The 15,960-nt window shown below is 37.2% G+C and overlaps 1 protein-coding gene across 6 annotated transcripts in view; it reads right to left on the reverse strand.

Annotated features, from left to right (window-relative positions):
* The window catches only part of NUP153 (nucleoporin 153), an 83,417-nt gene that overhangs the window by 24,003 nt on the left and 43,454 nt on the right, over positions 1-15,960 (reverse strand). For all 6 annotated transcript variants that reach the window (XM_051832572.1, XM_017350455.2, XM_008274128.4 and 3 more), the window contains 9 exons: positions 14,695-14,811; positions 14,549-14,590; positions 14,406-14,459; positions 11,658-11,804; positions 8,443-8,495; positions 8,092-8,221; positions 3,198-3,335; positions 2,218-2,316; positions 1,538-1,622 (listed from right to left, as the gene is read on the reverse strand). In XM_051832572.1, the coding sequence (XP_051688532.1) occupies positions 1,538-1,622; positions 2,218-2,316; positions 3,198-3,335; positions 8,092-8,221; positions 8,443-8,495; positions 11,658-11,804; positions 14,406-14,459; positions 14,549-14,590; positions 14,695-14,811 (865 nt within the window). The remainder of the gene's footprint in view (positions 1-1,537; positions 1,623-2,217; positions 2,317-3,197; positions 3,336-8,091; positions 8,222-8,442; positions 8,496-11,657; positions 11,805-14,405; positions 14,460-14,548; positions 14,591-14,694; positions 14,812-15,960) is intronic.

Consider the following 15,960-nt stretch of genomic DNA (forward strand, 5'->3'; position numbering starts at 1 on the left):
AGCCTATTATGCCACTGTGCTGACCCCTGATGGTTTTCCTTAACAAATCACAAAAGTGGAAAACTGAAGAGTTTTATTTTTCAAGAATATAGTAACATTTAAGGAAAAAAGCATTGTGATAAGAAGTATGAGAAAAATTGAAACTGCTTGTTATTTTCTAATACATAGGGCTATTTTATCCAATAAATAGGACTGCACACAGGCCAGACAACTGTTATGTGAAGTTTCCATAAGCTATGTTCTAATCACTCAGACCATGCAAAACTGAGGAGGTCTTTCTAGCCTGGATACCTCAGCTTTTTTTCTTTCCTTTAGAGAGGATACAGTTTTCAAAAGCCCATACTCCTGGACAGGACAACAGTCCCCAACTGATGTTTCTGCCCATACCACCCCACATTGCCACCCACAGCATCACACAATACACACACCGTTGTCAGTATACTCTGCATCCAACTCACTCTTACATTAAAATCCCTCAACATGTCCCCCATCTTCAAAATAAAATCCAATGTTTTAACATGGCATTGCATTCAAGTTCTAGATTTTTTTTTTTTTTTTTTTTTTTTTTTTTGGACAGGCAGAGTGGACAGTGAGAGAGAGAGACAGAGAGAAAGGTCTTCCTTTTGCCGTTGGTTCACCCTCCAAAGGCCGCCAAGGCTGGCGCGCTGCGGCCGGCACACCACATTGATCCGATGGCAGGAGCCAGGTGCTTCTCCTGGTCTCCCTTGGGGTACAGGGCCCAAGGACCTGGGCCATCCTCCACTGCACTCCCTGGCCATAGCAGAGAGCTGGCCTGGAAGAGGGGCAACCGGGACAGAATCCAGCGCCCCGACCGGGACTAGAACCCGGTGTGCCGGCGCCACAAGGCGGAGGATTAGCCTAGTGAGCTGTGGCGCCGGCCAAGTTCTAGATTTAAAACTACCTCTTTAACCTACTGAAAAATTAGCTGCAATTCCCTAAGTATGCCATGCTTTTCTCTTGTTCCTATGCCATTGCACTTAGGTATTTACTTCTTGGGTAAAATACCCTTGCTCAAAATTCCTGGTTAGTCTACCAAGATTTTTCTACATTTCCCAAACACTAAACACTTAAAAAGAAAACCAAGAGTACTATTTAAAATATCCTATATTTTAATTAATCATTCATTTAAAGCCAATTTTTTTCAGTTTCAAAATTCTGAATCACTACCCAATATAATCACAAGCTTAACACTTACATTTAAGCCTGTGAAATGAACAGTAAACCTGGAGATGATATCACTAAATATAATGTTGATAATTTTTAAAATTCTAATAAGATCCCATTTATAGCAAACTTGTCATCTTGTTTTGACTTAAAAAAAAAAAAAAAGACAGTGAATATTCGCTGCTGTGGAATGTCCCTCTAAAAACCAAACTGTAAAATTTACATTTAGGAAGTTATTTTCACCCAAGAGAAGGCATTTAGAAGAATTACCTAAGATGTAAGGAATATCTGAATATACTAATCAAAAATATGCAACTGTTTTTATGCAAAAAATTGAGAAATTTTTACTTACCAGAACTATTTGTGATTGATTCGGAAGTACTAATAGAGCCAGTAAGCTCTGTTTTTGCAATAGGCACACTAAATGTAAATCCAATCTGCAAAGAGAAAACGTATCCTTTAAGTGTCAATTCAGTTTTAAACAAGTGTAAATATCAAGTGTAAATCTTATTTATAAGTCAAAAATTTAGGGGAACTTGAACATCAGACTTCTGTATTACTTGAATTTAAAAAAAAAATAATAAAGGCAATTCAAGAGACATGTTAAATACAGTATGATTTAGCTGACAGGATTCCAGTATTTAATTAGATCTGGAACCCACAGAAAACAAAACAGCAATTAAAGGATACTCTGGGAGTGCTAGTGAAATCTGAACATGGATTATATAATTATACCAATTATATTGTGTTGAATTTCTTAGGTATGACAACTGTACTGTAGGTATGCAAATGAATATCCTCCTTAGTGGGCACATGGAGAAATATTAAAGGAAACAAGATGCCTACATTTTAACTGGAGACAATGCATTTGCATATAGACACTATTACTCATTTAAGTTTCCTATACAATTAGTATGGTTTTAAGTTGGAAGAAAAATTAATGGTGTCCCTTATCACAAATGGCACTTTAGAATAAAAATACAAAATAGGTTTTAAATCAGTAAAATGAAATATTCCTTGCTTGCTACTTACAGATGTTGGAGGTAGTATATCTGCCTCAGTAGATTTTATAATTGGAGATGAGAATCTAAACATGGGACTGCCAGTGCTGCTGGGAGAGGTCATTTGTACCTGGTTTTCCAAACAATTAAGAAATGAGATCAAAATCATTATTCAGAAAAAGAAATTGGCACTAAGATAGATCTTAAATCAATTACCCTAAATCTTTACATTTAGATTTTAAAATCATTTTCATTTCTGAAAAACAATGAATATCCAATTGCTATAAAATCTGGCTTCCTGGAAGAGTACACGTAAACTAAAGGTAGATATTTGTCTAAGGGAGAAAAATAACATCTATAAGAATATATTCAGAAACAGTCAAGAAGAAAGAAAAATATTTCAGGAGTAGATTAAAGATGTGAAAACAAATTCATTCCTACTCACTTGGAAGATATTTAGCAACAAACTTAACCAACTCAATCTCAAATGCACTGCAATAAGTTAAACACCATTCATGATATTGGTACATATTGTAAAAAAAGCAAAACCCACCATTTCCATTTCTCTTTGCTAATCATGGAGTTACTAATTCTCAGTGTAAAAAAAAAAAAATCACTGCTTTAAGCAAGTACTAGACTCATAAGGAATAAGGACAAAAATCAACTACAGGGGGCCAGCACTGTGGCTCACTTGGTTAATCCTCCGCCTGCAGCGCCAGCATCCCATATGGGCGCCGGATTCTGTCCCAGTTGTTCCTCTTCCAGTACAGCTCTCTGCTGTGGCCCGGGAGGGCAGTGGAGGATGGCCCAGGTGCTTGGGCCCGTGCACCCGCACGGGAGACCAGGAGGAAGCACCTGGCTCCTGGCTTTGGGCCAGCGCAGCGCCAGCTGTAGCAGCCATTTGGGGTGTGAACCAACGGAAGGAAGACCTTTCTCTCTGTATCTCTCTCTCTAACTCTGTCAAATAAAAAAAAAATATTTTTTAAATCATCTATATATAATGGTTTGTACCTTGTTTGTTAGTGACTGAGAAGGATTGATGGGTGACAGAGAGGATGCTGTGCTCACAGGTGAACTAAAATTGAAGATAGGCAGTGAAGAACTGGCAATAGGTAGAGAAATTTTCGGCAACACTGGTAATTCCATTTCCTAAAAGAAAACATATTTCATCTTCACATCACTCTTTTATCTCTAATTATTTTAGAATTTAATTTAGAATAAAAAGGTGGCACCACACAGTGTTAACAATGTAGGCTCTTGAATTTAAAAAAAAAAAAACAAATCTGGCTAGGCCAGCAACCAGACATGACTTTAAGAGCCTAATTTCCTTGAACACCAATTTTTTATTCTATAAAAATAAAGAAAAATAATTCTTACTCTGGACCACAGTTAAATAGTATGAACCACGGTTATTTATGCTCATGCCCTGAAACATAAGCATTTAAGAAATATCAGTACTGATCAGTTGGTGGCTCTTCTTTATTTTTAATGCAATCAAGAGCAACGCAAGTCTACCATGACCCAGATTAAGAGCAAACAATTAAAGCACCTGCTTCTGCTAATGTTGGGAGAAGATTAGGTGTGACCAATGCTATAATAAACTGGAAAAATACAAAAGCAACCATCTGAAAACACTAGAGAGCAACCAAAAGCAAGCAGAAAGTGTTTACTTAGTAAAGAAGGGAAGGGAATAAGTGAGCTTCCTCAGCTCTTCATAAGCTAACGCCACCAGCAAGTTGAAATTCTGACAGAAAACTGCAAACCTTGTAGTTGATGGATTTGAGGACAATCAGAGGTGACCAGAACAGCTAGAAAATTAGGGGAGATACAGGAATGAAGTATCACAGAAGGGGAGTTTCAGGGTCTACACATGAATCACCCAAAGCACCTGTAGACCTACAGTCTACACAAGTCTAAGACAGATACCAAGTAATTCAACAAAACCAGAGTTGTAACATCTGCCTACTACACAGAAGACAGTTTGAGTTCTAGTAAGTTTACTACTAGCTGACACAATTTGAATATTTCAAATGGATGCAGCTTATTGTATATAACACACCTCAATAAGGCTGACCAAAAATCAAAGGCAAAATAAAGATACTTCATATAAAGTAAAACTAATAATCTATTGCCAGAAAGCTTACACTCTCTCTCTCTCTCTCTCTCACACACACACACACACACACACATATATACGAACTGTATCTAAATAAAGTTCCAGAACAAACAAAATGAATACATGGAAAAATGAAGACAGTGATTGCTTCCAGGGTAGAAGGTGATATGAATTGATTAGGAAGGACCATCAGTGAACTTTCTGGGGTGATGGAAATGATCTATATCTCACTAGGGACTCATGTTAAACAGGTGAAAGCATCTGTCAAATTCATTAAATGATACACCTAAGAATTTTATGTTTCATGATATGTAAATTTTTACTAAATTAAAAAAAAACATATTTAGTTCTAGCTCATACTATGTATGCTGAAGTAATTGGGTTTATAAAGTGTATGTCTTCAACTTACTTTGAAAAGTACTCTCCCACTAAAAGGATGGATATTTGATAAATATAACAAAATGTTAGAATCTAAGTGCTGCAGATACCTACTCACTGTATAACCCTTCCAACATTTCATATGCTTGAAATTTGTCCTAACAACTGGGGGAGAGGGTAAACAAAGGATGCATCTGGCTATTTCCATAGAGAAGTTTCCTCCTCTCCAACATCTAGACTTATTTTCTTGTCTTTAAAGCCCTGGAAACATCAATTATATATAAGCTATTATATAACATCAACTCATTAAGCCACACATGTGGTTAAACTGCTTCTTTATGTTATTGGCTTTGAACAAATTCTACAATTTTATTCTGACTCCCCAAAAGTTTGACTTAGTAGGTCTTACATGAGTCCTACGAAGAGGGAAAACAAAAAATAATAAAATAGTAATTCTGCTAACAGACACCTAGAGTTGAACACATCAATCAAGTTTCCTGAACACACCAATCATCAAATACTTTGTTAATATCTTTACAAGAACTATCTCACATGAGACAGATACTGTTGTTGTAAGACAAAGAAATTTTGGCAGATAGTATATGGCCCAATATCATGCTATTAAGTGGCAGACATTCAACAAACATAAGCTTAATGTATTAATTCTTTTTCTGATTTTGCAGACAAGGAAATTGAGGAAGTACAAAGAGGTTCATTTGACCAAGGTAACTCAGCTAATTTAAGTGATCAGAATGTATAACAATAGCAAATGATACAATCTTCCCAAATTCATTTTTATATATACTGCTTATCTACTCTGTGTCAATGAATTTTTCAATTATTAAAAAAGATAGGCTGGTATTACCACGGAAGCAAAATGCCAGTATGTTTGTCAACTACAACCCTCATAGATTCTGAAATCTAAGACAAAATGATTGCTAAAACACACTCATTATCTTACTGCAAAACAGGTTATTTTAAATATAGAATGCTATTAACCTCAAATTTAGTGAATCGAAATACATCAAGTTTCTGCTGAGTAGCAACAGTATCTGAAATTAGCATAACCTGTTTACATCCCGTTAAAAATAAATTTCTTCTAGTTGACCTTTCTGAAGATACTTCATAGAAAGGCCTTTTAAAATACTCAAAAGATGATTCTTCAATATTTCAGTAAAAATTCCCACTATAACTAACAGCTAGTGGTCTAAACATACTCAACCCCTGAAACAAAAAGGCAGCATTGTGTTCAAATAACTACTGAAGTATGTATCTAAACCTATTCTATCTATAAAAAATACAGAGCAGTCTAAAAATCTGGGGCAGCCATTGCATTCGCACCTCTTTCCTCAGAAATGTGGAGATTTTAACTCCAGCGTGGAACAGAACACAGATGGGAGGGGTTGGGTGAGGCATACTGGGATGTGAAACTGGCAGTTGGCTGTTGGCTGAAAATGGGGGTGGGGAGCAAGAGAAAGGAGGAGTCCTGTGATAAAGACATGGTGGGGGAGGTGTAACGTTTTGATAAAACTCTCCACAGTTAGTATACAGAAAGAGCAAAAATAAATCAATTAATACAATCAAATGTGTCCCACAATCACACTAAGCACATCTGACAGCAAAATTTAAGCTAAATACAAAACAAAGCTGCAGCTTAAGATCTTTTCTAAAGTGTAATTAATGAAGTCTATACAAAGAACTTTAACAAAAGAAAACTGGTTTGCTACAAAAATTAGAAAATGTTAAATACCGTATACATCAACGTCATTCAAGTCTGAAGTCTTCTTTCAAGATGGCAGAATACACCAATGAATTGTTTCCCTTCACAAAACTCTAGCAAAGTGACAGCAGAACCTATGGGAAAGACAGAGCCTCCAGCCTCTTAACATCTCCCCAAGTTTCACTGGCAAAGAAGGCTGTATGGCAGAAAAAGTCCAAACTGCCAAAGAAATCATCATTCTGTAATTGGCAAGGCTACTAATAACTAAAAGAAGAGAAAAAACTGAAAAGGGCCTCACACATTAACCAACCCTAAAAAGTAAAACACATGAAGAAACTCACACAACACACCCAATAACTTCAATCAACTATGAGTACATAGACAACAGAAGTGTTTTAAGAAACTAAAACTTTAAATGATCCAGCATGGCTGAAAATACAAGTTAAAAACATACAGAACTCCAATGGCACACCATGTCACATCCACCAGCTCATCTGGGAAAAATGGGAAAAATCAAGTACTGGTTTTCTGGATAAAGAAAAAATAGATCTACTATCACACAGAAGTATGAAATCACAAAACTACTTCGGGCAACATTGCATCATCTAATACACTGGAAACTATATACCAACCTACATAACCCAACAACTTGATTCCTAGGTAAATATCTTAGAGAAAATACTGCACATGTCCAGAGGGAAAAGTGTAGATATATTCATTTTAACAGGTAATGAGAATCAACGCAAATGTGCTCTGACAGCAGAATGGACTAACTGCAGTTTAGTAAACCTTCATACTGGATACACGTACAGCAGTTAAAGTGACCTACTGTAACCTTTTACAACACAAATCACACACACACCCAAAGGAGAAATCCCATGAATGAAGCATATGGCATTAATCCATCTTAAATATATAATCCATTTTATATATAACTTTTAATGACGTAATATACATACATTTATTACATATACTTCTAACATATTATCATATACATACCTTTATTACATATTGCATATTTTATATATATTTCTACAAAAAAAAACAAAACTACAGTAATACCCGAAGGGTCAAATAATTTCAAATGCAATTCACTTATTTGAATAATGGAGGTATTTTTTTTGGGGGGGGGACAGGCAGAGTGGACAGTGAGAGAGTGAGAGAGTGAGAGAGAGAGAGAGAGAGAGAGAGAGAGAGAGAGAAAGGTCTTCCTTTTGCCGTTGGTTCATCCTCCAATGGCCGCCGCGGCCGGCACATCGCGCTGATCCGAAGTCAGGAGCCAGGTGCTTCTTCTGGTCTCCCATGCGAGTGCAGGGCCCAAGGACCTGGGCCATCCTCCACTGCACTCCCGGGCCATAATAGAGAGCTGCCATGGAAGACGGGCAACCGGGACAGAATCCGGCACCCCAACCAGGACTGGAACCCGGTGTGCCGGCACCGCAAGCAGAGGATTAGCCTATTGATCCGCGGCGCTGGCCTGAATAATGGAGTTTTGCTGTTACTTCTTTTTTTTAATGACACTCAAGAAATTTAAGATAAGAGATTTAGTTTTCTGGCACCCAAGGGACCATTTCAATGGAGCATTATCCTTGCTCTAGGGCTCCCCAAATGCCACACCTCCTAACTTCCCCTTACCACCACAAACTCACAGCTTTTAATAAACCTCATAGTTTTAAGTACATAAATCCTACCTCTTCCTCTTCTGGAGGTTTAGAACCAACAAAACGTGTTCTCTCTCGCCTCATCTTGCCACCTCCACCACGTACTGCAGAAGATAAACCATTGGCTGCTGGCATACTAAAATCTGGGTATGAAAAGCCACTAGCAAATAAAAAGAAAATTAACTAATGTATTATTCTGGTATATAACTTGTTACACTAATAAACATTATCAATTATTCAGCTAAATGATTTTAAAACTGACAGGCTATTTGTATAAAATTTCTACATGTTAATCATCTTAAATCTTCAAAAAATGTATCCCTAAATCAAATATGAGCCCAAATTAAATGTATAGTACAACTCTATGTGAAATGGCATTACCTTTCCTGTTTTTCTCCACTTTGTCCTGATGTCATGTTTTTTTCACGTCCAATCTAGGGGTGGAAAAAAACCATATTTTACATGCTTATGTGTCTTAGTTTTCTTAAAACTACCCTTCTTTGTATGAAGGTTAGTATTTGGAATGGGAAATTTGATGTTTTTTAAATTAATGAAATCTTGAATTTACAAGTTAGACTCTGCTTTCTCAATGATAATCAAAATTAGTGCAGGAATGTCATTGAGCACACCTGTACCTCTCAACAAAATGTAAGTATACAAAGTTAACACAATAGCCACAAAGGGACTTTTATGTATCTCTCTTATGAACTATTCAGTACACAAAGTTACAATGGTATTATTTTTGAAATTATCTTTCAAATCTTAAAAGTCTCTCCACTGAAAACAATCAAGGTTCCTTGAAGAATGGCTGGCTGCAGAGGGAAGGCAGAAAATGCACAAGATGAGCTGGAAATTTCCTACAATAGCAAAAGAACAAAGCCGGCGCCGTGGCTCAATAGGCTAATCCTCCACCTTGCGGCGCCGGCACACCGGGTTCTAGTCCCGGTTGGGGCGCCGGATTCTGTCCCGGTTGCCCCTCTTCCAGGCCAGCTCTCTGCTATGGCCAGGGAGTGCAGTGGAGGATGGCCCAAGTGCTTGGGCCCTGCACCCCATGGGAGACCAGGAAAAGCACCTGGATCCTGGCTCCTGCCATCGGATCAGCGCGGTGCGCCGGCTGCAGCGGCGGCCATTGGAGGGTGAACCAACGGCAAAGGAAGACCTTTCTCTCTCTGTCTCTCTCTCTCACTGTCCACTCTGCCTGTCAAAAAAAAAAAAAAAAAAAAAAAAAAAAAAAAAAATAGCAAAAGAACAGGTGCCCCAAAAATGAAGGATTTAATAAAAAATATTAAAGGACACAGGAACCAGCCCAAGGCAAAATAAGAGGTAATTTGAACACCAAAATATATAATGCCATTAACAGAATTATAATCTACTGAAATTAAGAATTCAAACTGACATTAAACAAGAAGATATATAAATATGTAAATAAAGGAAAACTCTTTCTTACAGTAGAAAGCCAACTAATGAATGTACAAGTAGCAGGTAGATTAGAAAACCACCACCTGGCAAGATTCAGGCAAGAATCATCAATGTTAATACTCATGTATTGAAAAGATACAGTTTCAGAGTTTTATTCTCATTAGATACTAATTACAAACGGTAAAATAACTGTACAAAAACTCCCACACATTAACTTATGATCACTCTACCAGTAATGGGACAAAGAAACAGTTACGTGCCTCCTCAACAGTGAAGAGCTCATCATCATTTCAGTGGCATTACTGCCAAAAGCACGTAACTGATGAAAACATGGGGAAACAAACCCAAATTGCACAACACTATACAATAACTGGCTTAGACTCTTCAAATATCAGTGTTGGGTCCGGCGAAGTGGCATACCGGGGAAAACCGCCGCCAGCAACACCAGCATCCCATATGGGCAGCGGTTCAAGTCCCGGCTGCTCCACTTCTGATCCAGCTCCTGCTCATGTGCCTGGGAAAGCAGCAGAAGATGGCAAATGTTTGGGCCCCTGCACCCACATGGAAGACCTGAAAGAAGCTCCTGGCTCCCATCTGGTCCTGCTCCTGCCTTTGTGGCCATTTGGAGAGTGAACCAACAGATCAAAGACCTGTCTCTCTCTCTCTTTGTAACTCTTTCAAATAACTAAATCTTAAAAAAAAAAATTAGTGCAGTGAAATACATACATAACACACAAAGACACACACACATTTATACACAAACAAAAGCAAACAAGGAACTGTTCTAGACTAAAACGAGACAAAGAGACAGAATAACTAATTGCAGGACACGACATTGAAAGTTTATCTTTTGGGACAGTTAGCAACATCAAAATAACATCTAGATTAGCATCTAGATAAGAGTTTTGATTACTATTATGCTTTATGTAAAAGAATTCCTTGTTTGTAGGAAACAAAAAAAGAAAAAAAGCAAATGGAGTGAAATATATGGTATTCTTAACATTTTTCTTGCAAAACTTTAAACCCAAATGCATGGGACCCTGCCACCCATGAGAACTGGCAAGTGACTGCTAATGGGCAGGAGGTTTTAGGGAGGCAGTGGAAGAGATGGTGATAAAGATATCCCAAAATTAACTATAGTGATGGCTAAACAACTCTGTAAACACACATTAAACTACCAAACAGTAAGCTTAAATAGGTAAATTAAATTGTACAGTATGTGAATCATCTCAAAATACAAACTGTGTGTGGTTTTGATATCTACAAAAGCAACACCAAAAGCAAAGCTTGGATCCTGGTTCAAAAAATCAATCATAGGGGCTGGCACTGTGACATAGAGGGTAAAGCCGCCACCTGCACTGTTGGCGACCCATATGGGTGACAGTTCGAACCCCAGCTGCTCTACTTCCGATCTAGCTCTCTGTTATGGCCTGGAAAGCAGTGGAAGATGCCCCAAGTCCTTGGGCCCCTGCACCCACGTGGGAGACCCGGAAGAAGCTCCTGGCTCCAGATCGGTACAACTGAAGCCATTACAGCCATCTAGGGAGTGAACCAGTGGATGTAAGACTTTGTCTCTCTCTCTCTGCCTCTGTCTCTTTGTAACTCTGCCTTTCAAGTAAATAAATAAATCCTAAAAAAAAGTCAATCATAAAAAAATTTACACATGGACTAATTTTGCGGCCAGCATTCTAAATGAGCACAGGTTCCACAACCTGCTAATGTATCAGGGAAGGCAGCAGAAAAAGACCTAAGTGCTTGGGCCCCTGCCACCCATTCAGGGCACTCAGATGGAGTCCCAGGCTCCTGGCTTTGGCCTGGTCCCAAACTGGCTGTTTTGGCCATTTGGACACTGAACCAGCAGATGGAAGGTATCTCTCCCTAATGCTGCCTTTCAACTAAGTAAGTATATTGGGGGGGATTTCAAACACAATGCCACAGTCAAGACAGTGACAAAGAAAATCTCGCAAAATTTCTTAATACACATAGTGAGTATATACTAGTGTTTACTAAACAAGAGCTGTTTTAAAGGTATAACAATTCACAATCACAAATAATTCACAAAATGTATGTATTATATAGTTGCCAGACTACAATGGTAGAATACTTCTATTTACATTAATTACTCTTAACTCATTACAATTGATACTCAAAGCTGGTAAATATAAACACATACTCACACTGTGCCTTTTATCTATTCTTTGATTAATCTTCCTTAGTTCACCAGATGGGGTCAGAGATGGTTTAAAATAAACAGTTCGATTTGCAGCTACAGAAATTGGCTTTGGGGTCATAAGTCTCTGCACTGGGGGATACTGAGAGTCCACCTTACATAAGTAAATAGAAATCAAAGACAAACATGTATTTTTGAATATGTATCAGTAACTCACATCTAAATATTATTTAACAACAGCTAATGTGACCTAGAGGAATAAAGGGACATAAATACTAAGAAAAAATTAGTAGCAGAACCAAGGAGATATATATATAAATATATACATACACATATATATTTATGCACACATTTATTTATAAACATATATAGTTTGAAATTGGACTTGTAAATAGACTTTATTCCACATATGCATACATATAAAATAGAACTATATTCAAAATGGTTCCACAAATAAAGTTTCTATAAAATGATTTTAAATAAGTGAACTAAAATTGATGTCACTGTGTCCCTGAAACTACTGAATATATTTTCTTTAGCTGCAAAAAAGATATTTTTAAACTAGTTATCAAAATACTTTAATTCCTTAAATGTGAGCAAATTCTTCTCCAAGTTGATCCCCTGTCCTTCTTATTTAATAACCAATCAAAAAATGGCGTCCAGATTCTGAAATGAACTGATTTCACTAAGTACACAAACATTTTATTAATGGTCCTTTGCTCCACTAAATCACAGTAAAATTCCTGATGGTGTAAGATCACTATAAAGCCAAAAACCACTCTGTCCAAGAATGTAACACTATGAATAGAGTCCTTTCACCCCAGAGCAGCTGTTAGCATTGCTTTCCAGGGCAAAAAGGCTCTGTATAGTTTGTAGCTTTTCCCCAAATCCTCATCACAAGTGTAGCCCAACCACTCAAGGATAATCTACTTTGTAGAGTGTTGGAATTACATCCATGAAATATGAATTACATTATATCCTGCCCTTTTTATTCTCTTACACCATGTTAAATAAGCTGTTATTGATACAATACTGAACTACTAGAAAAATTATCAGTAAGAATCATGGCACAATTTAAAAAATTTACTTTTCAAATAATCTGATATAAATGAGGATCTAAGAAAAGCCAACAAATTAATCCCATTAATGGAAACCAACAGAAGATTCCCTCTTGTTTAATTATAAATATCTACATAATTCTAAAACTGAGAAGCCATACTCTTCCAAAAGCCATTTTTATTTTCCTCTGTATCAGAATTTCAGTAACAATAATTACAATTTACTAATAATTTATATGTGTACCTGTAATTAATTCAATTACAATTTTAATAATTACTTTTAGGGAATTTGGTGTTACAATAAATGCTTTCACAAGTAAGGATCCAGGAGTACAGCATTGTTGCACAGTGGGTTAAGCTGTAATGCTGCCCTCCCATGAGCGCTGGTTCAACTTCTAGCTGCTCCACTCTCAAATCTGACTCAGCTCCCTTCTAATGTACCTAGGAAAGCAGAAGAACATGGCCCAAGTATTTGGGCTCCTGCTACCCACATGGGAGACCAGGATAGAAATGGAGACCCGGATAGAAATGGAGCTCCAGGCTCCCAACGTTGGCCTGGCCCAGCCCCAGCTGTGGCAGTCAGTTGGGAAGTGAACTAGCAGATAGAAGATTTCTCTCTGTAACTGTCTTTTGAATAAATAAACACCCCCCTCCCAAAAAAAAAACAAGTAAGGATCCATGAGTCTGCTTTTCCTGAAATATACTTAATCATCCATAAATACTTATATATCAAAAAAGGTATCTTACTTAACCCAAACTATCAAACATTTCATTTTTCCCACAGTAACCTCCAAAGCTAATCTGAACCAAACAGGATGCAGTAAAAGGCCATCAATATACAATCTATATATTTTGTATCAGCTCCAATATCTTACAAGAGTATTTTGGGCCGGCGCCGCGGCTCAGTAGGCTAATCCTCCGCCTAGCAGCACCGGCACACCGGGTTCTAGTCCCGGTCGGGGCGCTGGATTCTGTCCCGGTTGCCCCTCTTCCAGGCCAGCTCTCTGATATGGCCAGGGAGTGCAGTGGAGGATGGCCCAGGTCCTTGGGCCCTGCACCCCATGGGAGACCAGGAGAAGCACCTGGCTCCTGCCATAGGATCAGCGCGGTGCACCGGCCGCAGCGCGCTGGCCACGGCGGCCATTGGAGGGTGAACCAACGGCAAAGGAAGACCTTTCTCTCTGTCTCTCTCTCTCATTGTCCACTCTGCCTGTCAAAAAATTAAAAAAATTTTAAAAAAATAAATAAATAAAAGAGTATTTTGGCTGTCCAAAGATGTGTCAAATTGAAATTCTAATATACACAACAGATTTGACATAATGTTGGTTAATGAGGAAAGTTGAAAAAAAAAAATCACTCAGTTCCTTGAGGGTTTAATTCACTGAACTTCTAAATATTAAACACTTCAAGCTTTGTTCACTCATATCACTATTTATCAAAAGGTAAAAAATTTAGCCTTAAAGGCTGTCAAGAACCTGAAGATGGAAAATACCAAATAACCAAAATGAATGGTCATCTACTATACATATAGAATCTTGCAGAGACCCTCAGAAGAGGCTATCATGTCCAAGTAAAAGAGTTTTATTTTAAAACATATTCCCTAATGACTATCAACTAAATCCAATTTGTGTTCTTGTTAACTTTAAATATAACAAAATTGCTGACACTGTGAACAGCTAACACGGAAGAAGTCTTACCTTTTGGCTTTTAGCCTGATGATCTGAGATATTTATCCCACTCCTATCAAGAGGCTATAAAAAAAAAAAAGTACTATCAGAAAACAGATGGGAAACTGAAAAATACAACTTTCATATATAAAAAGGTTCAAAAGTCAACTTACAGAATTTAAAGGTGAAGAAACAGATGGAATTCTTTTTGCATCCTGTTAATAACAGAATTTATTATTTGATAATAATAACAAAATTAAGTGTTTTCACTAAGCTCAGATTTTGTTATACTTCTGTATTTGTGACTTTAAAAACTTACTGCTAGCGGGCTTGACATCTTCTCTAAAGACTGCAATATTCGTCGAGCTGTTGAACTGGTCACACCATAAGATTGTGCATTAAGTTGCTTAGCTTTCATCTGTCTTCTGACTGGTGCCTATAAAGTAAAAACCTTACATTATTTGTTCCAATGTTAAATCTAAGGCACGTATGAATGCAATGAAAATACTTACAAAATAGAATTAGTGTCCAAAGTGAAATAAGATTGATGGGTTATCAGTAACTTAACTCAGGAAGATGTAATTAAAAGTTCAACTTTTTGTATGCCTTCACCAAAAATCTAATTCTTTGCCTGAGGAATTACTTTACAATGAGAAAGAGTGATCACATAGCATCATGTACCACCCAGAAGATTTGCCAGTTGTATTATGTGAGGATAATGGTTAATAGGTAAAAAGGCTAGCATTAGCTTGATCCTTTTATCCCAGTTATTTAAATAAACTTTTAAGTTAATGAGAACTGAGTTATCAATTATCCTGGGTCTTACAAAACATTTACAGTAATTTTCCAGATAACTAAATAAAGAGATTGTAGATTCCATTACAACAGAAATTTAACAAATCTGAATACCAATGACTTGTTCATATAAATAAGAAAAAAGAACATATTAAAGTAATTAGGCCATGTCTTAACTTTCTTAAAATTAGTGTGAAGGAAAATAACTTATCAACACACAAGTACTCTTTAATAGTGTTCATAAAACCCAATGAAAACATTTCATTTTCTCAAGAATGTATAACATTCCAATAACCACGTGGCTACTACAAAACCAAGTAACCTGGTAATGGTTAAAGGGAAAAGATTTTCAAAACCAAAACACAATCTACTTTTTTATAAACACCTCATCTGAAACCAAATCATAATAGCTACTTTATGTTCCTCTATCATTAACCAAAGTTATTGTATTTTCAGAACAGGTATAGTATACCACAATAGTTTTATTAAGAACTTGGTGCCCATTAGGAGTGCTGGTAAAGCTAGTTTTTTGTTAAGATTTATTTATTTATTTATTTAAAAGTCAGTTACAAAGAGATCTTCATTCTGCTGGTTCTCTCAGTTCACTTCCCAAATGGCCGCAATGGCCAGAACTGGGCAGAGCTGAACCTGGGAACCAGGAACTCTATCCTAGTCTTCCAAATGGGCAGCAGGGGCCCAAGTACTTGGACAATCTTCCTCTGCTTTCCCAAGCATGACAGTAGAGATCTGGACTGGAAGTAGAGTAGCCAGGACTTACAATATGTCCCAG

The sequence above is a fragment of the Oryctolagus cuniculus genome, chromosome 5, assembly GCF_964237555.1.
Source record: "Oryctolagus cuniculus chromosome 5, mOryCun1.1, whole genome shotgun sequence".
Classification (NCBI taxonomy): Eukaryota; Metazoa; Chordata; class Mammalia; order Lagomorpha; family Leporidae; genus Oryctolagus; species Oryctolagus cuniculus.